Source organism: Macrotis lagotis, chromosome 4 (genome assembly GCF_037893015.1).
Source record: "Macrotis lagotis isolate mMagLag1 chromosome 4, bilby.v1.9.chrom.fasta, whole genome shotgun sequence".
NCBI classification, from domain to species: Eukaryota; Metazoa; Chordata; class Mammalia; order Peramelemorphia; family Peramelidae; genus Macrotis; species Macrotis lagotis.
This window is the reverse complement of record NC_133661.1, coordinates 100,375,100-100,400,540: the sequence shown is the minus strand read 5'-3', so window position 1 is coordinate 100,400,540 and position 25,441 is coordinate 100,375,100. Positions and strand designations below refer to the sequence as shown.

Genomic DNA, 25,441 nt, shown 5'->3' with positions numbered 1-25,441 from the left:
CTTTGCATAGAATATCTCCTTTGGTCTGTAAAACATTCCAGCACTTTAAGTCTTGCAGGAATGATTGTATTCAAGAGCTTCTGACTTGAGCACCAGTACTCTATCCACTGTGCCATAGGGCAGATAGCTGAAATCCAAATCACTCTGACTCTCATTGATTGGTTAACCCCCACTCGGTCATTGTTTGGCCCCTGATTGGCTAAAAGTGAATATAAATTTGTTTCTGTTTTGGTCAGAATCTGTGAGGGTCTTTCCCATATTTTTTTTTATCTTGAACTAAATAGAAGAGACCATTCTTTGCTTCATTTCTTTCCTATCTACCCTTATTCACTGAATGGGCATTGCTTCAGTCAAACTGAGACCTGTTAAAGACCTTAACTTTAAAAGTTTAAGGTCTTCCCCTGCATCCAGTGTCAACATCATCCTGATCCATATCTGGCCATTTGATTCAGATGGTTCCAGAGGAGAAAATGAAGTTGGTGACTTTGGTTTTTTTGGTTTTGTTTTGTTCTGCAAGGCAATGGGGTTAAGTGGCTTGCCCAAGGCCACGGCTAGGTAATTATTAAGTGTCTGAGGTCAGATTTGAACTCGGGTACTCCTGACTCCAGGGCCGGTGCTCTATCCACTGCACCACCTAGCTGCCCCAGTTGGTGACTTTGTACAACCCTCCCCTTGAATCCAATTCAGTTGCATGTTATGGTATCACCTCTGTGACTTCATGGTCCTCTTTAAGATGGATGGACAATATTAATTTTGTAGATGATGAAGCAAGAACTTCAGTTCACATCTTCTAATCATTCTAACCCTCAAATGTTTTACTCACTATGTCAAGCTGACTCTTAGAAGATATTTAAGGGATAGGATCTTAGATTAAGATCCACAATCAATATATTCCAACTTGTTAACAAAATCCCCTCTAATAGCTAGTATAGTACTTGTTCTGAAGGCCCAAACAAATAGGTTTTTATTACAAGAGTGCTCAGTTTTATCAGAAAATTGATTCAAAGGAATCTTCTCACCTTTGTTGATTTGAAAGTACTTTCAGATTTGGTTTTTATTTTGCTTTTAAAATTTCAAGGAATCAAAGGCAGAAGTGAAATTAGAAATGAATGGTATTAAGTGTTTGATGATTTATATTCCTGATGGATTGGGGGAGGGATGTTTATTGATCAATTTATGGCTAGCTAATTTATAGCTTGTTTCCCCTCCCAACCCAGGCATGGGCACAAGGACTGGCACAGATATAGATGCTGGAAGACTCTCCAAATGCTTCCAAAACTTAGGCTTTGACATGTTAGTCTGTAACAACCTCTCTTGTGAAAACATGAAGAGTCTACTCAAAAAAGGTGAGTCCCTATATCTTTTTCTCCAGTTAGTAAGAGTGTGAGCAGTGTTAAAAGACCTCTTAGCCAAATGTATGTGTTTGCAACAGAGCTATTATGGAAATATGTTTAGGGTGACTTCACATATATAATTGATGATATATTGCTTGCCTTCTCAATAGGTGGGGAGGAGCAGTAGAGAATTTGGATCTCAAAATTTTAAAAGATGAACATTAGAAATTTTCAAATGTGATATTGGGAAGTATTTAACAAAATTTTAAAAACCTCATAATCAAACAGAGAGAGATATACTACAGACCTTTCCCTCTCACTAGGCTGCTTAGCTGACCAGTGTTTAGCATCTTAGTAGTATGATTGTGCAAGATGTAGAGTCATCTCAAATACTAGCTGTGTGACTATTGCATAAATACTAGCTGGCACTTCTGGGAGTCTTGAAAAGGATCGGGGGAGAACTGTGAAACAATAGACTGAAAATCAGAATTAAGCAGATTCATCCAATTTTAAAATGACCTCTTTGAGAGAAATTTGGGTTTACTGGGAAAGGGGAAAAAATGGATAAATGTGGAATGGACTTGAGGAGGAATTAAGACCTTTATTGGAAACCTGAAAGAGAGAGGGATCAGCCTCCTTCTTACCTTACAGCAATCACATTGAATTTTTCTGACTTTGCCTAATAATAGATAGATTGATAGATACATACATACATACATACATACATACATATGTGGGGGGGGGGGCTGATAGGGAAGTCACTGGGTCAGGTAGATGATGCAGTGGTTAGAGTGCCTATCCTAGAGTCAGGAATGCTCACATGCATGAGTTCAAATATGACCTCAATCACTTTTTGCTATGTGACCATTGAAAAGTCACTTGATCCTGTTTTCTTCAGTTTCCTCATCTGTAAAATAAGCTAGAAGAGGAAATGGCAAAACACTTCAGTAGATTTGCCAAAAAAAACAAAACAAAACAAAAACAAAAGCCATAACTAAGAGTTGTTTATGGCTGAAATGATTCAACAACAGGGAAATCACTGCTAATATTTCTGTAGCTATTAGGAAAACCAATAGCCCTCCCTAAATTATGACAGATAAGGTAATAGGCCACATTGAGATTTTTAGACAAATTACCTTTAGGGAGAGAAATCTGCTATTTATTCAGACCAGTGTAGTATTCTGAATTGTTTTCCTTATGACATTTGATAAACCCTGAAAAAGCTGGAATAGGTAATAGTCATAGAATTCTCTAATGTTGATATATCAAATTGATAATAGTTCTACTATGATCTTTGATTGCACTGGTGGTGGCAGTGAGGGCAAGATGTCACCAGACTGACTTAAAACTCATCTTACTTTATCTAATCTTAAAATGGTGTTGGGGGAAGAAAGTTTTCTGAGTGTTGCCACATATTACTAATACCCATCCCTCCCCCACTTCCTGTAGCCTTTCAAAGAACTTTGAGAATTCTAGGTAACAGGAAATTACAATGAGAAAGGCCCTTCCTCTAGTCCATGTCCACTTTCCTATGGACAGTACCTGGTATTTTCTGGCAGAACCCGGAGAGGGAGGAGAGAATGAGAATGAAGAGAATCCAACCATTCCCTTATTCCAACACTTCACTGGGCCAGTCCTTTTCTCTGGATGCCCACTTCTCAAAAATCAATAGCAGATCTGAAGAAATGTTCGTTTTGAAGGGGAATTGGTGGCTGGGGAAGGAAGAAAAACAGGTCTCAGTGTTCACTCATCTTCTCATTGTGAATCCTTTGTTGATTACAGTTTCTCAGGAGGACCACTCCAACTTTGCCTGTTTTGCCTGTATACTTCTCAGCCATGGAGAAGAGGACCAAATTTATGGGACAGATGGACTAATCCCAATAAAAGATCTCACTGTCCACTTTAGGGGAGATAAATGCAGGAGCCTCTTAGGGAAACCCAAATTATTTTTCATTCAGGTAATGACTTTTCAAAGTCAACAAAGGTAGAGAAAAGACTGCCCCACAGACATTGGGACTGTTTTATATCCATGAATTTGCTCTGTTTGGGTTTTAAAAGATCCCCCCTCCTTCTTCAAAGATTAGTATGTTAGTTCACTCACTGAAGACTTTGTAAAAATAACTTTAAACATTTCCATTTTCTATATTCATTATAACTTGGTAGGAGACCAAAACACTAGTTTTAATTTCAACCTCTGTTGGGTGAATCCTGCTTTGGTTTTCAGGCTTGCCGAGGTACTGAGTTTGATGATGGAATCCAGACAGACTCGGGACCTATAAATGATACAAATGCTAATTCTGGATGCAAGATACCAGTTGAAGCCGATTTTCTCTTTGCCTATTCCACAGTTCCAGGTATAAATGTACTTTGTTAAATGTATCATTCCAGGGCAAAATGTTAGGTTCAAAGGTATTTTCATTAAGGGAGATTAATGTTTTCATAAATTGAAACATTCTTGTGGGGTTTTTTGAATTTTGATTTTTGTGTAGGTTTATGAACACGTAACATTTTCCCAGATGCATTTGTCAGGATTATGATGGATAAAAAGAACAAGGTTTCCACTCTTAGCATCCTCCGGTGTTCACCACCCTTTATAATCACTCCTCACTTAGCTGAGGTCAGAAATAGACAAAAACATTATAAACAAGCATGGGAAAAACCCCATAACTTCAGCAATCTGAAAGCACCCTTATTGTTTGTCATTGGAGAACTTGTACTGATCTTGTGGAATAAAAGCCTTTATTTTAGCTTTAGTTAAAAACATCTTATTGGAATTACAGTTTTTCTACCTATAAGGGCAGCCTTGGCAGGTGTGCATATGGAAGCAATACTGACAGCAAATAAGTATTTAGGAAGAGATTAAGATCGATAGAGATAGGAATGGGAATTGGACCTGTGGTTTCTGTGCCAGAAGGAATGTCTGAATGAAGAAGACTCCTTCTACCTGTACATGTTCTCTGCAATTTAAAGAGTTATGTAGAGCACCAAAAGGTTAAGTTGTTAAAGTTGCCCAGGATAATTCAGCTAACGTGATTCAAAGATGGGACTGAAATGCAATTCTTCCAGATTTTGAAGCCTACTCTTTATTTACCATGTTCTTAAAATGACTCAGAAAGACCCTATTGATGGACCTCTGAGGCTTTTAATGCCACAGGATATAATAAATTAATTTGTTAGAGCATTTTGAGTACCTTCCAACTCTGAATCTAGTGGCAAGATGATGCTATGATTTAATCACCTCCGCCCTTTCCCGCAACCCAGCCATGAAGGATGTACTCTAATATGGTAGAAAGAACACTGGATTGGGATTCAAAGCACCTGGATCTATGGCCTTGAGCAAGTCACCTTACTCCCTGGGACTCATTTTCATATATTTAATGAGGTTGTTGGACTAACAATGTTATTTCTATCTCTAAATGTAGATGCTCCTCACAATCTTCTCCTCCCTTTTTCTAATCTTCATTCTCTCACTTTATCTACTTCTTTCTTTCCCATTGTTTATAAACAAAACATCCTTCATAAACTTTAACTCAATCTCTCTTCTCTTTCTCAGATAAAATCCTTGAAAATTCTGTCTATTCTCATTGCCTCCACTGTCTCATTTTCTTCTAAACCCTCTGCATTCTGACTTCCAATCTAAGTCCTCAAGGGCTCACTCCAAAGTTAGATAGGATCTCCAGATTGCCCAGTCTAATGATTTTTTCCCCCTCAATCTTCATTCTTCTGGACCTTTCTACAGCTTTGCACTTTTGATTGCTCTGTCTCAAATATTCTTTATTCTCTGAGTTTTCATAAATACTTCTCTTCCTTTCTTGATTCTCTCTTCTAGTCTGATTATTCCTTCTCTGTCACCTGAAATGGATCTTCATTCATATTACACAGACCCTACCATATTATGCTACATCCACTCACACTCATCCACCCTCATAGGTTTAACTATCATTTCTAGATACATAACTCCTATATCTATATTGACATAGATCCATCTCTAGCTCCTTTTAGGTCCAAGTCTCGCATCACCTCAGAGGTCCATCAATGTTTCGGACTGTTGTCCCATGGTCATTTCAAATTTAACATATCAAAAGACCCTCATTTCTCTACACCCTCTTCTGAACTTCCCTAGTATTTATATTAACAGTTTTTAAAGTGCAGTCTGTGCATATTCAGGGTTTCCCAAAACCCTTTCAGAAGGTCTTAAAAAATCAAAACAATGTTCATAATAACACTAAGACACAACTATATATCTTTGTGAGACTGAAATTTCTTCTTCTGTCTACTTCAACCAAAACAACATATTGTAACAGATTGAATGTAGAAGCAGCTAGAAGAATTCAGCTGCCTTCTAATAAGCCAGACATTTAAGAGATTTGCAAAAAATATGTAAAACTGCTAATTTTCTCACTAGATTTTTTATTTTACAAAATATAGTTCTATTTCATAAAAATATTATTTATGTTAACATGTAATGGGGTTTTTATTGATATTTTTAAATTGATTCATAAATATTTTTAAATTTATCAGTTTTAATTTCTAGTTCAATAAATGTCAATTAATACAACTCCCATGAAAATAAGATCTTTTGAATTCTCAGTAATTTTCAAGAGTATCAGTAGGTTCTGAAACCAAAAGTTTGAGAATAGCTGACTTAGAAGGTGCCACCATCCTTAAAGTCAGCAAGGTTCATAATTTCAGTATCATCTCTTCATTCTCACTTATTCCATGTTTAAAAATTAGTACCAGAACTTGTCATTTCTATTTCTGTCTCACATCTACATCCCCCCCCTTCTTATTGGGGAGGGAAACAGAGATTCTGGAACCCTTCTATTTTTAAGCTTTAAAACTAATCAACAGAGAGAAAGGTTGAGGTTGAGTGAAAGTGAATCATAAAAGTTGATTATAAAATTTAGAACCATTTTACAGGTGAAATAAACCTGGATTGGTAAGACAACTTACCCAGGATTAATGTCAGCCAGTTAGCAATCATGTTAAAACTAAAGCTTTAACCTGGGTCAGGACATCTTGTTGGTCCAAATCCAAGGTCCTTTTCCTGATTCTTTCATTATCAAGTATTTATTAAGCTCATATTGCATTCCAAGCCCTGTGCAATTAAATAAGAGACAAAAACAAAGCAACTTCCTCCCCATAAGAAGCTTACATTCTGTAGGAAGGAAACAACATCATGCAAAGTATAACATTTATTTTCTTGTGGAGGGTGCAGATAGAGGGAGGAAGAGATCACAGGGGAAGAAAGTCACTAGCAAATTTAATTTACAAAGAGTTGGCTCTTTAGAGGGGGCAACTTGTATTCTGACCGATATAGTTATACCTGACCTACTTATCTCTTGAGGTTAAGATCAAGTGAGGGATAGTACAAAGAAGTACCTTGAAAACCAGAGAATACAATGCAGATCTTCGGAAGTAAAATTTTCCCATTGGATTTAGACAAGGGTCATGCTGGAATTATAATCAAGCAGGGATTCTTTTTCCTGACGGTGGCTGCTGCTATGTCCTTCCAGAGATAAACCTGAAAAGGACCATATGACCAATAAGCAAGCAGATGATTATTCCTGATTGTTTTACATTTACTTGAGGTCAGCAATAAGGTTCTTAATGTATAAGAGTTGAATGTTTTCTTTCCTTCATTAACTTGCCACTGGTAGCCTTTGACTTATTGTCCTATCCTAATAATAATAAGAAAACTATAACCCTAACTGCCATGCCATACTATAATAATAATTATTATATAGGTTTTTAAGGTTTTTAATGCTCTTTACATAAATTATCCCATTTGGTCTTCACAATATCCCTGGCAGGTAGATAGTTTTTTTTATCCCATTTTATAGATAAGAAAACTTAGAGATTCAGGGACTTGCTCAGAATCACCCAGATGATAAATGTATAAGGCAGGATTTGAACTTGGTTCTTCCTAGTTCTGAGTCCAAGCCATCAACCTGGACTTGGAGTCAGGGAGACTTGGGTTCAGATCTCACTTCAGATACTCATTAGCTTTATAACCTCAGACAAGTCATTTAAACTTTCTGGATCTTGGTTTCCTCATCTATAAAATAAAGAAGTTGGCCTCAATGATCTCTGAGGTTCCTTCCAGTTCTAAATCTGTTATCTCATAATCAGCAATAAAGAACTGCTTAAGAATATTTCTGAAAAGCAGATCTACAAAGGCCTTACTTGAAAGCTTACCTTTTTCACAGCGGCTTTTTGGGAGCCAGCTACCAGTCAGCCCTTTGATTTTTTTTCCTCCTTTTTCTGAAGGTTACTTTTCATGGAGGAATCCAGGTAAAGGCTCTTGGTTTGTGCAGGCCCTCTGCTCAGTCTTGAATGACCATGGGAAAAGCCTGGAGATTATGCAGATCCTCACTCGAGTGAACTACATAGTGGCCATGGACTTTGAATCTCAGTCTGACAACCCAACTTTCAATGAGAAGAAACAGATTCCATGCATAGTCTCCATGCTCACCAAAGAACTCTACTTTTGACAACGTACCAACTGCAGCACAGATAGTTCAATCAGGAACTATTGCTTTTTCTCATTAAAGAAAACAACAGACCTCTCATTTGTTTTGATGTTTAAACTTAGAATCTTTAATCTTAAGAAGTGTTTAATTGCAGAGTAAAACTTGGTGCTTTCATAAATTTTCAAAGGGACTATAATTTTTTAATTATAGTTTTGTTTCATGACTGTAATTATCTCAGGATTCAGAAATAAAGTGCAAAGGATTTGTTGATGATTTCTTTTGAATCTCTATGGAATGTGATGCAAACAACTAAAGTGACCTCTTTGTTAGTTTTGATTGTTGATAGACGTGGGAAGAAATACATATCTTCCTTACCAAATAAAATTGCTGCTGTCACTCTTGGAAAGAATTGTTCCTTTTTGTTTTTCTGAGATAGTAGAAGCACTTACCATTTAATAGTGGTTTTCATACATACATGTATCACACCAATAGATTAGAGAAACTATTAAGTAGATGTGGACTTAAGAATATAACTTCTCCATACCATCCTCTGGGTGATTAACTAATATTTATTAAGCAATCCTTCTATTGGAGGCATAGCATCCAAGACATAGAATTTGGGCACTGAACCTCACAGGTCATCCAGTTCGGTCTCTACTTACAGAAGAATCCCCTCTATTTCTTTTTGGGGATGATTTTTTTCCCTCCCAGGATGTACCAATGCTCATTAGTTTGGTTAATTAATTTTCAATTAACAAGAAATGTTTTTTCTTCCTCTCAACTCTAGAAAGAAAAGTAAAAACCAGACCTTTTGTAATGAGTATATATATAGCTACACACACAGTCACACACAAATTCCCACATTGTTATTTCCAAAAATGTACATCTCTCCCATTCTGCATATTTTATCTGTTACTTCTAGATTGGGATTCATCATCACTGGTCCTCTGAAATAGTGGTTGGTCATTGAATTGATCAGAGTTCTTATTTCTTTTAAATTTCTTTTTAGAGGAAATTATATGCTCAGTATAAAAGGGACAAAGGGCAACTGAGGTTCCTTCCAGTTCTGTGACTCCATTATCTGCAACAAAGGGTCTTTCAATCTTTGCCTAATCAGTGGCACCCACTACTTTCTGAAGTATTTCTTACTTCTCTGCCATTGAACCTAAATGAGCCATCAACCACTGCTCCAACTTATACTATTATAATTACAGCAGGACAAATTTAATTCCTTTTCTATTTTTCAATTACTTGGAGATAATCAACATATCCCCAGCAAAGTCTCTTCTCCTGGAGAAGTACCTTCCATTCCCCAAAACTAAACATAGTGACTTCCTTTATTTAAAGTTAATTTTGTTTAACTCTGGAAGCTTAAAGAAGAATCAGTGATAAGTATTGTTCATGTGACTAATAAATAAGTTTTGTCTTCTAGACTCTTGCCTTGAGCATTTGACCATCCAGAAATTTTTCTTGCTTACAAAACAATTACCAATAGCTTAATTCCCTTAACCCTGCCTATTTTCTTACCTATCCTTCCTTTCTACTTGCCCGTGTTTTCTTTCCACTTTAGTTGAGTATCCATTTTATTATTCCATGGAATTAAAAAGTCTACTGATTTGCATTCATCAAAGAAAAAATGATACTCATAAAATGAGAAAATTAAAAACTCACTTGGGAAATAAGGTTTTACACATAGAGAGTAAACTAACTCACAAGGCTATTTGTAATAAACAGCCATATACAAAGGTGATGATGGAATCCAGATATTGGAAGGTGGTCTCTTTCAATTAAAAAAAATGGGGTGTAGTGGATAAAGCACCGGCCCTGGAGTCCGGAGTACCTGGGTTCAAATCCGGTCTCAGACACTTAATAATTACTTAGCTGTGTGGCCTTGGGCAAGCCACTTAACCCCATTTGCCTTGCAAAAAAAAACTCCTAAAAATAAATAAATGAATAAATAAATAAATAAAGATGGGGTCGGTTTATTATACCCATCCCTGGTTGTCTGCCATCTAAAATATGTCTGTTAAAACTTAAATAAAGTTGAAATTAAGACTCAAAAAAATCTGACCTACCATTCCCAGATTTCACAGGATGTTCCTCTGGAAAATATGATCTATTGAATTTCTTTATTGCATAGAAATAAATGTGCCTTTGTGGATTGTAATTGGAAACAGAAACAGTAATAATAGACTTAGCTGCTTTGCAAGTTATAGTTGTAAACAAAAATTACATTTGTCTTATCTAAGACATCAGCATTAAAATGGTTTCCAATTTGCTGAGACTAGTAATAGCCTAACAGAACAAGTACAGAATTTAAGCAAATGAAGTTTACTTTTTAAAATATACCCTTTTAAAATGGTATATTATGTTTTTCATGACTTCATAAATGGAATAGATATATTTCTTGCCTTCCAGTGACTTGGGGAAGGGAGAATTTTGGACTGAAAATAAAAATTAAAAATTAAATTCTGTATTTACTAATGTTTACCACAATGATTAGCACTTAATAAATGGTTATTGATTGATTGGGGAGAAAAAGTTCAGCACCATGTTTCAGTGGCTAAAGGGCTAGCTAAAAGGACAGGAAGACCAGGATTCAGATAATACCGCTGACTTTAGTAGTAGATAGGACCATTTGCAAATTATTTAAGTTCTCTACGCCTTGGGGGGACTCTTTTAAGTTACAGACAAATTAGGTTCCTACACTATCAAAAATCAGAAGTCCTTGAGGTTTATTGTGGATTATATCATCATAATTCTGGGACTGAGTCAGGAACCATCAGGTCCAATGCCTTTCATTTTACAGATGAGGGAATTAAGGTCCAGTTTAAATGACTTCTTAGTGTATTATGGATTATTCCCCATATCAGATTGAGGTTGTGGTCTTGCTGTTATCTTCACAGTGGTTTGGATCACATCTTTATAGGAGCATTCTAATTCTCTAGGGGAAGACTGATGGCTGGGTACTACTGATAGAGAAGTCAAAGGAAAATACAGACTATTTTATTCATTCCACAAGCATTAGCTATATGCTAGGACCTGTCCTAAGTGCTAAACATAGAAAAACAGTAACAGCCCTTGTCCTCAAGAAGCTTACATTTATAAGAGGGACTTTACTCTGATTCACATAGTAAATGGTAAAGATTTTGTGAAATAAATACAAAGTAATATTACATGTGGTTTAGGCTCAAAGAACTAGTGGTATATAGCAAGAAATATTTTAGCTGAGTCTTGAAGGAAGCTAGAGTCATCAAAAAAGGTCCTATCCTTAGCACAGGAGTGGGGAACCTTCAGCTATGGTCTATTGGTATGATATTACCAAGGCAATTGTAGGTTGGACTTGAAATTCAATAAATAACTTTTTAGGGGTAAATTAATTAAATGAACAAATATAGCCCTTGAATAATAGTATAAAGATCCAAATGGCCCTTGGCAGGAAAAGGGTTCCCCATCCCTGCCCTAGTAGAAAGAATACATGATATTCATAGGAAACATATAAATTACAGATATCAAATTGTCCAATCCATTGATTCAACATATTCTATGAATTCCTATTATACAAAGGCTAAAAGGATTGCCTACCTCATTAGAATCATTGAGTGTGTTGAATTGGAAGAGTTCTTAAAGATTACCTAGTCTAACCCGCCATTTTACAGATAGGAAACAGGCTCAGAATGGATAAGTAGGTTGCTAAAGATTTCCCGAAGTTGGGACTCCAGGAAATCTAAGTCTCCTGATTCCCAGCCTAGCAATTTTCATTGCCTGTCAAAAAGTTTATAATCTATTAGGAGAGTAGGGAGAAGATATGCATACATGTTATAAGCACTGATATATTAGCCAATAGAACTCACCTCAAACCATGATTCTGTCATTTTCTATCTATAATTATGACCCTGTGCAAGGGCCTCCCTGGGCCTTGTTTTCTCAGGTGGTATAGTGGATAGAGTGCCAGTCCTGGAGTCAGGAAGATATTCCTAAGGTCAAATTCAACCTCAGATACTTTAGCTATGTGACTGGGCAATTCATTTAACCCTATTTGCTTCCATTTCTTGTTTAAATGAGCTGGAAAAGGAAATGGCAAACCACCCTAGTATCTTTGCCAAGAAGACCCCAAATGGAGTCATGGAGAGTCAGACACAACTGAAAAATGACAACAACAATAACAAAATGAAAAGCTGGAATTGATGGTACCTTCCAACTTCGAATCCTGCAGAAATTCTGAAGTAGCAGTTATAATACAAGCTAGAATATGGTAAGTGCATTAAAGAGATTCAAAGTCCTATGAGAATTCAGAGGAGAGATGAAAGAATTGCCTGGGACAAATAGGGAAAATCCCAGAGAGGAAGTAACATTGGAGCTGGACCTGAAAGTAGAATAGCAATCCAGTTCTTATCCTTGGAATGCTGACAGATGGCAGAGTCTTGTGCCAGAAGCAATGGAACCACTATGGTTGTATCAACATACAAATTTAATTTTAATTTGACTCATTTGAGAACATAATCCAGAAGAGAATGGGTTGATTTAAGTCTTTACTTTGTTTAGGGCAGGGTTCTACAACTACTCTTTAAGTAGATAATTTTTTATTTAAAAACTGATTAGAGAATGGTATGAGTAAAGACAGGGCAGGGAAAGACTGTAGGTCAATTTGGGGAACATGGGGTAAAGCAAGCATTCAAATGTTTTAGGTACTTCAGAAATATAATCACCGATGATTAAGATTCTGGTTTAACTCAGGCCCACCTGGAGCTGTCACCTACCTACCTGTCCCACTATCTAAAGTAGCTAATATGATAATAATAGCTAACAATATATATGTGCTTTAAAGGGGGAATTATGGATATTATTTCATTTTATCCTCACAGTAATCCTGGAAAAAAGGAGCTATTATTATTATTACCATTTTATAGATAAGGAAACTGAGGAAGAAAAGTGAATTTCTCAGGATCACACACCTATTAAATGTCCGGAGCAGAAGCTGGACTAACTTAGCTCCAACTCCACAGCTCTAGCCACTATATCATACACATATTTTGAGGTATGTTTTATAACAAATTCCAATTCATGTCAAAGAAATTTTATATTAACCTCATCAATAATAGTTTGCAAATTTAATTGAACAGCTGGGTTATAAGGAAAGCAGGATCTTGAGCTTTAAGCATCTTTAGTAATAATTTAATTCAATCCTCTCACGAGAAAAGATGCCAAAGAAAGAAAATATTTTGCTCTAAGTCAAGGCTCCTTGATGTTTATCCCCTCTATAATTCTCCCACCCTTAATTCCGCCAATCCCCCTTTCCTAGCTCTGCATGTGTTTGCTGTGCCCACTACCTCTACCACTTGTCCCATACTTCACCCCACTAAGGACTAGGACCTCTTTCTAATACTTCTTGTTGTTCAGGCCTTTTAGTTGAGTGTTACTCTCCATAACTCTTCTGGGGTTTTCTTGGCAAAGATTCTAGAGTGATTTGCCAGTTCCTTTTCCTGCTCGTTTTACAGATAAGGAAACTGAGGCAAACAGGTTTAAGTAACTTGACCAGAGTCACACAGCTAGTAAGTATCTGAGATCAGATTTGAATTCAGGTCCTCTTCATTCCAGACCTGGAATCTATCCTTGTTCTATCCACTGTCTATTCCAAGTTGATAATTTTAGTTAATTTAATTATACATAATGTTTAATGGGAAAATGTTATAGAAGCACCTCAGGGTTCTCCAATTAATTCCTAGGCTACATTGAGAACATGATAATGGACAATCAGGAAAAAACAACAAACATTGCTTGCTCTTTTTGTGAGCTCTTTTTTTGTTTAATTAAATAACATAATTTGCAAACTATTATTGATGAAGTTAATATAAAATTTCTTTGACATGAGTTGGAATTTTTTATAAAACATACCTCAACATTTGTGAATGAAATAACGAATAGAGCTGTGGAGTTGGAGCCAAGTTAGTACAGCTTCTGCTTCGGACATTTAATAGCTGTGTGACCCTGAGAAAACCACTTTTCTTCCTCAGTTTCCTTATCTATAAAATGATAATAATGATAGCTCCTTTTTTCCAGGATTACTGTGAGGATAAAATGAAATCATATCCATAATTCCCCTTTTAAAGCATATTATAATGTTAGCTATTATTATTATTATTCATTTATGTGAAAGATGTAATCTAGCTTCTATGTATGTATACTTAAGATATAATGCAGTTCTTCAGAAAGTTACAGTCTATTATATTTGCTACTGCTTTGAGTCTATTCAAATCACACTCCCTTCCCTAATTCATCTTCTGATCTCTTCCAGGCACCCTCTGAGAGTTTCCAGGCAACCAAGAGAATCTTTTAAAGTAATTAATAATAACCCCTGGATAGCCATTTTCATTTAAAAGCTACAAATAGTGTAAATAACCACAAAACTCTTAGACGTTTGTGGGCCTTAAAAATTCTTCAGAAACACAGAGGTCATGAAATCTTCAAAAAAGAGTTCAAATATCTTCCATGCCTTCTTACCTCAAAGTCTAAACTTTTTTGCCTGACTTTCAAAGTCTCCTACAATCAGTCCCCAACTTATCTTTACAGCTTATCCTCCTCCTCCTCCTCCTCCTCCTCCTCCAATCTACTTTAAAGACTATACTTCTTGTTTTCCCATCTCCTCTCATTTTTCAATATCCCTCTTGCCACAATATACACAACAAATGCTACCACTTCCATGATGCCCCTTCCTTGGTCTTTTATCACCAGGACCTCAGTGAGAGATTGCTTCTTTCTCTGAATTATCATGACTCTTTGTCTATACCTCTCATGTGTATTTATCATATTTTAATTTACATTTCAGCTCGATATTTTCTCTCTCCCATTAGATAATAAACCCTAAGATCAGGTAATCATTATATATTTACTCTTGTATATATCTTCTAGATCTCCTTAGCACTTAATACAGTGCTTTGCACATCTAATGTGCTTCAATAATATTTAGATATTAATGAACAAATTTGTCAATGAATGGTTTTTGACACTTGCAAGAAAAAGTTATGAGTTCAAAATGAAGGTAATTGTCATTATTATTTGTTATATAATATCCCAACCCTATTTTTCAGGAAATCTCTTATTTATCCACTTTTCAATCGTGTCTAACTCTTCATGACCACTTAGGGGGTTTTCTTGGCAAAGTTGCTGGAGTGCTTTGTCATTCTTTCTCCAGTTTATTTTACAGATGAGGAAGCTGAAGCAAATAGGTTATGTTACTTGCCCAGGGTCACACAGAGACTTAGACCACATTTGAACTCAGGTCTTCCTGACTCTGGGCCTGGTGTTCTGTCTGAATACAAATCTGAATGCTCTTGTGAAACCACTGAATGTGATAGGTATCAGTCTTGAAAATGACTAAAAAAAGCAGAATAGTTTTTTAAGCTATTCTTTAGTATTTCCTCATTTGTAAAATGAAGGGATTTGCACTAAATGATCTACAAGGTCTCTTCCAGTTCTAAATTTTTGATCCTACTACATATCCATGAATTTTATTCTATCCATCTATGCAAAAAATAAAAACTAAGGGGACTTGACATTCGTGGTGGTGACTGAAACTTTTTCTTTTTTAGGTTTTTTGGCAAGGCAAATGGGGTTAAGTGGTTTGCCCAAGGCCACACAGTTAAGTAATTATTAAGTGTCTGAGACCGAATTTGAACCCAGGTACTCCTGACTCCAGGGCTAGTGTGTTATCCACTGCACCACCTAGCTGTACCAACTGAAACCTCTGCAAATATATCCTTGATGTTTTTGAGTTAATGATTTATGAATCAAATAAGAGACACCCAAAAGAAACATTTGTCATTCGACCCAAAATAAAATTCTAAAATTCTATTCCTAGATAGAAAGGCATTTTGGAAGAGAAAATAAGCATGAAACATTGCTAGTAATAGAATTAAAGATTAATAGTTAATATATAAATATTACATATATATATATATATATATATATATATATATATATATATAATGTATGTGTATTTTCTGCAATAAGTAGAATGATGCCCAGAAGAAAATGTTTCAAAGGATTTATGGTTTTGATGTTTTGATGTTACGATGTTTTGATTCAGACAGAAGTGTGAAGATAAATCCCTGGTAAAATAGCAGGAATAAAAAAAAAGGCACTTAGCTCTTATCTTACCAGCTCTCCTTTCTTGTCCCTCAGCATCCAGACCCCTGGTCATGGATTGTGACTTAGGCCAGAATGTGGAACTCTCTCACTTAGTCTCCAACTAGGGACTGGGGGACAAGCAGCAGGCAACTTGATCTTAAGGTTTAAGATGGTCCTTTTAATCTCCCATCTTAGAAAGGAAGTTCAAGCAGATCCCAAATACGGACAAGACTTTCAATTGCTTGCCTGAGGATTTAAGCAACTTTATACTGAAGCAAAATAAAGATATTTTAGTTAAGCAATTATAAATGTCTCACCAAAAGGCAATAATTAAACTGTTAGCAAACACATATACATATGCACATACATGCATACACAATAGATAATAATAATAATGATAAAATTGCTATATGAGTAAAATATGAGTAGTAACTTACATTTACAAAGTATTTTTCAAAGCACTTTCCTTACAACTGTGTGAGAGTTTTATTAGTATTACTACCCCCATTTTACAGATAGCCAAACTGGAATTTATGTTACTTTGCTCATAGTCACATAAACTAGTAAGGCTTGTGAACGGAAGAGGTTAAACCCTAATATTTCATATGCTATCCAAATCACAACACATGCATAAAATCAGATGACACCATATCTTCCACTCCCACCTTTCCTTACCCAAAAAGAGAATGCTGAGTGAGAGGGGGCACATACAGTAAAGCTGGGGTCTGAGTTGGGAGGAAAGTAAATATAAATTTAAAAATTAAATCCACTCAGCACTCAAATCCAGAAGACTAGGATGAGAGGCACAACAGTTGCCAAAACATAGATTTAGGACAAAAAGTTCTTCCAAGTTCAGAAAACAAACTGCAGAGAGTGCCAAGGAATTGGCCATTTGTCTTGATTCAATCCTGCCTCTTCAAATTAGTTTTTGATTTTTTAAAATATTTTGATGCTTATATTTCAATATAATTAATTTGATTTATAATCCTATGGGGTTTTCTGTTTGTTTGCTTGCTTGTTTTATACATTTTAAAGCATTTTCCTGAAATAGCTTCTAAGTCTTCCATGACTGCTGGTATTTGTACCACTTTCACCATTTATTTATCTGTTTGTTTGTTTGTTTGTTTGTTCATTTATTCATTTATTTATCTATTTATCTATCTATCTATCTATTTATTTATTTGTTTGTTTGTTTGTTTCTAGGTTTCTTTGCAAGGCAAATGGGGTTAAGTGGCTTGCCCAAGACCACACAGCTAGGTAATTATTAAGTGTCTGAGACCAGATTTGAACCCAGGTACTCCTGACTCCAGGGCCAGTGCTTTATCCATTGTGCCACCTAGCCACCCCTCACTTTCACCATTTATTGATGTAAAGGTGTGATGAGATAGGGATGGGGGCTACCATACCCTTTCTTGACTCATTTGTTCCAGTTAAACTGCTATTGAAGGAGATCTTTCTCTTAGTCCATTGCTCTCTGTTTAGGATTAGGGTTGCTCCTTGAGAGAAGGGAACTTTTGGCCTTTCTTTGTATCCCACAACCTTTAGTAGTGTCTGGCACATAATAGGAGCTTAATAAATGCTTGTTAACAACTCTTTTTTTAAAAGAAAAATTTGATTTATTTTGAGTTTTACAATTTTCCCCCCATTCTTGCTTCCCCCCCCAGAAGGCATTCTGTTAGTGTTTACATTGGTTCTATGTTATACATTGATCTCAGTTGAATGTGACAATAGCGAAATCATATTCTTAAGGAAGAAAAATAAAGTATGAGATAATAAAATTACATTATGCTTTTTATATTCTAATTTGACAGTAATAGTTTTTGGTCTTTGTTCAAAGTCCATAATTCTTTCTCTGGATACAGATGGTATTCTCCATTGCAGATAGCTCAGAATTGTCCCTGACTGTTGCACTGAAGGGATGAGCAAGTCCATCAAGATTAATCATCATCATCCCCACATTGCTGTTAGGATATATAATGTTTTTCTGGTTCTGCTCATCTTGTTCAGCATCAGTTCATGCAAATCCTTCCAGGCTTCCCTGAATTCCCATCCCTCATGGTTTCTGATAGAACAATAGTGTTCCATGACATACATATACCACAGTTTGTTAAGCCATTCCCCAATTGAAGAACATTCACTTAATTTCTAATTTTTTTGCCACCACAAACAGGGCTGCTATAAATATTTTTGAACAAGTGATGTTTTTGCCCTTTTTTAACATCTCTTCAGGGTATATACCCAGTAGTGGTATTGCTGAGTCAAAGGGTATGCACATTTTTGTTGCCCTTTGGGCATAATCCCAAATTGCTCTCCAGAAAGGCTGGATGAGTTCACAGCTCCACCAACAATGTATTAGTGTTGTTGACAACTCTTTCTACTCTATCTCACTGCTTCTCAACCAGAACCTACTCCAAAGTAAAGAGCAGAGGACCTTGGGGCTACGGGTCACTTCTCTATTAATGGGGTGAATCTTAAAATAAGTCATCATCAGAAAAGTGAGAAATGATTCACAAGCAATGAGCCTCAGATTTATCGGACCTTTTTCTGGATTATCCCAAGCAGTGATGTGCTGGAGCAAGCTCACACAGCTCATTAGAATCACTTGTTAAATTTTCAGTGTGTGTATTTATTTATACCTTAGCAAAACTACAAATCAGGATGTGATTTGTTGCTTTTTTATATAGTTACTGTTGGTTGACTTGACAAAGTGATGGAAAAAATGTTAAGAATGAAGATTAAACATAAAAGTACATTGGTGTATAATAGGCCTTTAATAAATGTTTATTGACTGACTCACAGGACAGCCAAAAGGCTCAGTGGACAGAGTGCTGGACCTGGAGTTAGGAAAGATTGAGGTTCAAATTTGATCTCAGACACTTCCAAACTATGTGACCTTCAGCAAGTCTCTGTTTGCCTCAATGTCCTCATCTGTAAAATGGGAATAATAATAATAATAATAATAATAATAGTACCAGGGTGGAGCCAAGATGGGGACATGAAGGGATTGAATCTTAGGAGCTCTCTGATAAAAACTCATAAACTAAGGACTCTAACTAAACTTTCTAGAGACAGAACCCACAAAGGGATCCAGGTTACTCAAGGTAACCTGGAAAAGAGAGAAAGGCTCTGCTCCCCGGGGTCAGAGGGGTGGCCCACCAGAGGGGTGGCCCGCCAGAGCAAAAGAACTTCAGCCTCCCTGATGCAGCCCGAGGGCGCTGGGAGCAGCGGCTCACAGCAGCGGGGAAGTTTCCTGAGCTACACCCCCAGGGAGGACCAGGCACAAATTGGGGGAACAGCAGGGGACCTCTGCCAGAGCGAGCACATGGAGCCCAGCCATCAGGGCACACAGCAAGCAACGTGGACTTTCAGCAGCCCAAATCCAGGAACAAAAGCAGGTGGAGCCAGTAAGCAGGAGCCCCCAAGGCATGAGCCCTTTGAACCTAAGGAGGGGAGTGAAGAGAGAGAGAGAGACTGCTGAGCTCTACCCCTGGAACAGGACTCTGGGGTTCTGACCAAATTCAGATCTTGATCACAGTCTAGGCCCCCCCATAGAACAGCAGGGCCCCCCCACCTCAGCCCCATGGCAGAGAGGGGCGCATGTGGTCATTCACAGACAAGGAGGGCGGACAGAGCCTCACACACTGAGACCCTTGTGGGAGTGTCCAAAAAGCTCAGGAAGCACCCCAAAAACAGGCTCAGGCTGAGAAAATGAGCAAGCAGAGAAATAAGAGGAACACCATTGAGAAATATTTTGCATATGAGCCCAAGAAGGATCAAAATACTCAGTCTGAAGATGAGGAAGCACAAGCTCCTGCATCTAAAGACTCCAAGAAAAACAGAAATTGGGCTCAGGCTATGACAGAGATCAAAGAAGACTTGAAAATCAAATGAGGGAGTTGGAAGAAAAACTGGGAAAAGAAAGGAGAGAGATGCAGGAAAAACATGAAAATGAAGTCAGCAGCCTAGTCAAGGAAATCCAAAAAAATGCTGAAGAAAATAGCATGCTAAAAACCAGCTTAGGTCAAATGGATAAAACAGTTCAAAAAGTTATGTAGGAAAGATAATTTAAAAATTATTGGAATACCTGAAAGTCATGATCAGGAAAAGATTCTTGACATCATTTTCAAAGAATTACTACAGGAAAACTGCTCTGATATTCTAGAATCAGAGGGCAAAATAGAAATGGAGAGAATCCACCAATCCCCCTGAGAAAGAGAGCCAAAAAAACCAACTCCTAGGAATATTATAGCCAAGTTCCAGAACTCCCAAGTCAAAGAGAAAATATTACAAGCAAAAGGTACCATAGACAATAAAGTCATTTCAATATTGAATATATATGCACCCAGTGGGACAGCACCCAAATTCTTAGAGGAGAAGCTGAAGACATAGGAAGACATAGACAGCAAAACTCTACTAGTAGGTGACCTCAACCTCCCGCTATCAGATCTAGATAAATCAAATCATAAAACAAACAAGAAAGAAATTAGGGAGGTAAATAGATTGTTAGAAAAATTAGATATGGTAGACTTATGGAGGAAACTGAATGGGGATAGGAAGGAATATACCTTTTTCTCTGCAGTACATGGAACCTATACAAAAATTGACCATGTACTAGGACATAAAAACCTAATGATCAACTGCAGAAAGGCAGAAATAGTGAATACATCTTTCTCAGATCACAATGCAATAAAAGTCATATGCAATACTGGGCCAAGGAGATATAGACCCAGAACAAATTGGAAACTGAATAACCTCATCTTAAAAAATGAGTGGACCAAAAAACAAATTATAGAAAGAATTAACCATTTTATCCTAGATAATGATAATAATGAAACAACATACCAAAACCTATGGGATTTATTCAAAGCAACTCTCAGGGGATATATTATAGCTCTAAATGCTTATATGAATGAATTGGAGAAAGAGGAAATCAATGAACTAAACATGCAACTAAAAAAATTAGAGAAAGAACAAATCAAAAATCCCCAATCAAATACCAAATTATAAATTTTAAAAATTAAAGGAGAAATTAATAAAATTGAAAGCAAAAAAACTATTGAATTAATAAATAAAACCAAAAGTTGGTATTATGAAAAAACCAATAAAATTGATAAACCTCTCGTCAATTTGATTAAAAAAAAGAAAGAAAACCAAATTGCTAGTATTATAAATGAAAAAGGTGAACTCATCACCAATGAGGAGGAAATTAAAGTAATAATTTGAAATTATTTTGTCCAACTTTATGCCAATAAATTTGATAATCTAAGTGAAATGGATGAATATTTACAAAAATATAAGTTGCCCAGGTTAAATGAAGAAGAGATTAAATACCTGAACAACCCTATCTCAGAAAAAGAAATTCAACAAGCCATTATTGAACTCCCTAAAAAAAAAAAAATCTCCAGGGCCTGATGGATTCACAAGTGAATTCTACCAAACATTTAAGGAACAATTGGTTCCAATCCTATATAAACTCTTTGGAAAAATAGGGAAAGATGGAACTCTGCCTAACTCTTTCTATGAATGGTACTGTTATGGTACTGTTACCTAAACCAGGAAGAGTTAAAACAGAGAAAGAAAATTATAGACCTATTTCCCTGATGAATATAGATGTAAAAATCCTAAATAAAATCTTAGCAAATCGACTACAACAAGTCATCACTAGGATAATACATTATGATCAAGAAGGATTTATTCCAGGAATGCAGGGTTGGTTCAATATTAGGAAAACTGTTAGTATACTCAACTATATCAATAACAAACCTATCAGAAACCATATGATCATATCAATAGATGCTGAAAAAGCTTTTGACAAAATACAGCATCCATTCCTATTAAAAACACTAGAGAGTGTAGGAATAAATGGACTGTTCCTTAAAATAATTAGCAGTATCTATCTGAAACCATCAACAAGCATTATACTCAATGGGGAGAGGCTAGAGGCATTCCCAATAAGATCAGGGGTGAAACAAGGGTGCCCATTATCACCACTACTATTCAATATTGTATTAGAAATGTTAGCATCAGCAATTAGAGAAGAAAAAGAATTTAAAGGAATTAGAATTGGGAAGGAAGAGACAAAACTCTCACTATTAGCAGATGACATGATGGTCTACCTAGAGAATCCCAAGAAATCATCTAAAAAACTACTGGAAACAATTAGCAATTTTAGCAAAGTTGCAGGTTATAAAATAAACTCCCATAAATCCTCAACTTTCCTATATATGACTAACAAGAAACAGCAGGAAGAGCTAGAAAGAGAAATCCCATTCAAAGTAACCTCAGACAGTGTAAAATACTTGGGAGTCTATTTTCCAAGACAGACTCAGAATCTTTTTGAAAACAATTATAAAACACTTCTCACACAAATTAAATCAGATTTAAATAACTGGGTAAATATCAACTTTTCATGGATAGGTAGAGCTAATATAATAAAAATGACAATTCTACCAAAACTAAACTATCTGTTTAGTGCCCTACCAATCAAAATTCCAAAAAATTACTTTAATGAGTTAGAAAAAATTGTAAGTAAATTCATATGGAGAAATAAAAAGTCAAGAATTGCCAGGAGCTTAATGAAAAAAAAATGCAAACGAAGGTGGCTTAGCACAACCCGATCTAAAATTATATTATAAAGCATTAGTCATCAAAACTGTTTGGTATTGGCTAAGAAATAGAGTGGTGGACCAGTGGAATAGACTAGGTGTAAAAGCAGGTGAGGATTATAGTAATCTGCTGTTTGATAAACCCAAAGAGTCCAGGCATTGGGATAAAAACTCCCTCTTTGATAAAAACTGCTGGGATAATTGGAAGTTAGTATGGAAGAAACTTAGATTAGACCAAGACCTCACACCCTTTACCAAGATAAGATCCAAATGGTTACAGGACAAAGACATAAAAAAAACAATACTACAAGCAAATTAGAAGATCAAGGACTAGTCTACCTGTCAGATCTATGGAAAGGGGAACAGTTTATGACTAAGGAAGAGTTGGAGAACATCACTAAAAACCAATTAGATGATTTTGATTACATTTAATTAAAAAGGTTTTGCACAGATAAAACCAATGTAATCAAGATCAAAAGAAAAGTAGTAAATTGGGAAACAATCTTTACAACTAATGATTCTGACAAAGGACTCATTTCTAAAATATACAAAGAACTGAGTCATATTTTTAAAACAAAAAGCCATTCCCCAATTGATAAATGGTCAAAGAATATGCAAAGGCAATTTACAGATGAGGAGATCAAAGCAATCCATAGCCATATGAAAAAATGCTCTAAATCATTAATTATTAGAGAAATGCAAATTAAAGCTACGCTGAGGTACCACCTCACACCTCTCAGATTGGCCAGTATGACCAGGAAGGATAATGATCATTGTTGGAAGGGATGTGGGAAATCTGGGACATTAATACATTGTTGGTAGAGCTGTGAACTCATCCAACCCTTCTGGAGAGTTATTTGAAACTATGCCCAAAGGGCAACAAAAATGTGCATACCCTTTGACCCAGCAATACCACTACTGGGTCTGTACTCTGAAGAGATGAGGAAAAGGGGTAAAAACATTACTTGTACAAAAATATTTATAGCAGCCCTATTTGTGGTGGCAAAGAATTGGAAATCCAGTAAATGTCCTTCAATTGGGGAATGGTTTAGCAAACTGTGGTATATGTATGTCATGGAACACTATTATTCTATTAGAAACCAGGAGGGACGGGATTTCAGGGAAACCTGGAGGGATTTGCATGAACTGATGCTGAGTGACATGAGCAGAACCAGAAAAACACTGTACCCCCTAACAGCAACATGGGAGTGATGTTCAACCTTGAAGGACTTGCTCATTCCATCAGAGCAACAATTGCGAACAATTTTAGGCTGTCTGCAAAGGAGAGTACCATCTGTATCCAGATAAGGAGCTGTGGAGTTTGAACAAAGTACAAGGACTATTCCCTTTAATTCGGGGGGAAAAAAACCCAGATGCCTTATTGTTTGATCTGGTTACCTCTGAGAATTCTGTTCTCTTTAAGGATATGATTTCTCTCTCATCACACCCAATTTAGATCAAGGTACAATATGGAAACAAAGTAAAGACTGACAGAGTGCTATCTGTGGGGTGGGGGTGGGGGGAGGGAAGCAAGATTGGGGGAAAATTGTAAAACTCAAATAATATCTTTAATAAAAATTTTTAAAAAATATTACAATCAGCCAGAAGGACACAGTTCAAATATCATGGAGCTGCAGTCAGGATCACACAGGACTTAGCAGCAACTACATTGGAAGCTCGTAGGGCTTGGAATATAATATACCGGAAGGCAAAAGAGCTTGGAATGAAACCCAGAATCTACTACCCAGAAAAAAATGAATGTCCTCTTCCAGGGAAAAAGATGGACTTTCAATGAACTAGGGGGATTTAAATGTTCCTGTTGTAATGGCCAGAGCTGAACAGAAGGTTTGATCTTCAAATACAGGACTCAGGTGAAGCATGGAGATTGGAGGAGAAGGGGAAAATATGAGGGACTTAATGATGATGAACTACATGTATTCCTGCATAGAAAAATGACACTGATAATACTCATACGAACCTTCTCAATTAATAGAGCAGGTAGAGGGAGCTTTTATAGTTGAAGCACAGGAGAAAGCTGAATTTGAAGATAAAATATGGTGTAAAAATGGAGTCAGTAGAAAAAAGGAAAATGTAATGGGAGAAAGAAAAAGGAGAGGGGGAATAGGCCAAGATATCTCATATAATAAGATTATTCTTTATTGCAATGAGTTATTGCAATGATATGGAAGGGGGAAGGCAAGGGGGAATGAGTGAATCTTTGCTCTCATCAGAGGTGGCTAGGAGAGGAAACAGCATATATACTCAATGGGTTATAGACATTTGGATTAAGAAGGGGGGGCAGGGGGAAGGGGGTTATGTGAGTGATGGAGGAGAGGATGGACCATGGGGGGGAGAGTAGTCAGATATAACACATTTTCCTTTTTACTTCTTGCACGGGGCTGGGATTGGATGGTCTGTCCAGGACCATGGGGCCAGGTGGATGCTGGGCCTAAGGGGTGGTAGGGGAGCTCAGGGCCTTTTGGCCCCAGATTCGGGGATCTGTCCGCTGTGCCACTCAGCTGCCCTACAGCAGAGTCAGAGTGAAAGGAGAGAGAAAATATAGTACATGGTAGTGAACAAATAAGAAAGGAGAGAGTTGCGATCAGCAGTGGCAATGGTGGAAAAATATGGAAGTAACTTTTGTGATGGACTTATCATAAAGAACGTGATCCATCCGCGACAGAGTTGTTGGTGTTGGAACAAAGACTCAAGCACATTTTTTATTATTTTTTGGGGGGTGAAGGGCAAATGGGGCTAGGTGGCCTGCCTGGGGCCGCATAGCAGGGTGATCTTTGGGTGTCTGAGGCTAGATTTGGACCCAGGTGCTCCTGGCTCAAGGGCCAATGCTCTGTCCGCCACCCAGCCACCCCTACTATTATTACTATTTTATTTTATTTTGAGT

The 25,441-nt window shown here is 36.7% G+C and overlaps 1 protein-coding gene and 1 long non-coding RNA gene across 2 annotated transcripts in view; one reads left to right on the top strand and one right to left on the bottom strand.

The window, feature by feature from the left end:
* CASP7 (caspase 7) overlaps positions 1–8,712 on the top strand; it is a 72,397-nt gene extending 63,685 nt beyond the window's left edge. Inside the window, exons 4-7 of the mRNA XM_074233647.1 lie at positions 1,218–1,346; positions 3,117–3,292; positions 3,559–3,688; positions 7,605–8,712. Coding sequence (XP_074089748.1) covers positions 1,218–1,346; positions 3,117–3,292; positions 3,559–3,688; positions 7,605–7,828 — 659 coding nt within the window. The 3' untranslated portion in view covers positions 7,829–8,712. The remainder of the gene's footprint in view (positions 1–1,217; positions 1,347–3,116; positions 3,293–3,558; positions 3,689–7,604) is intronic.
* The window catches only part of LOC141521270 (uncharacterized), a 66,213-nt gene continuing 43,654 nt past the window's right edge, over positions 2,883–25,441 (bottom strand). Inside the window, exons 3-4 of the long non-coding RNA XR_012477878.1 lie at positions 6,717–6,858; positions 2,883–3,046 (exon numbers count right to left, since the gene is read on the bottom strand). This is a non-coding gene — a long non-coding RNA (uncharacterized LOC141521270). The remainder of the gene's footprint in view (positions 3,047–6,716; positions 6,859–25,441) is intronic.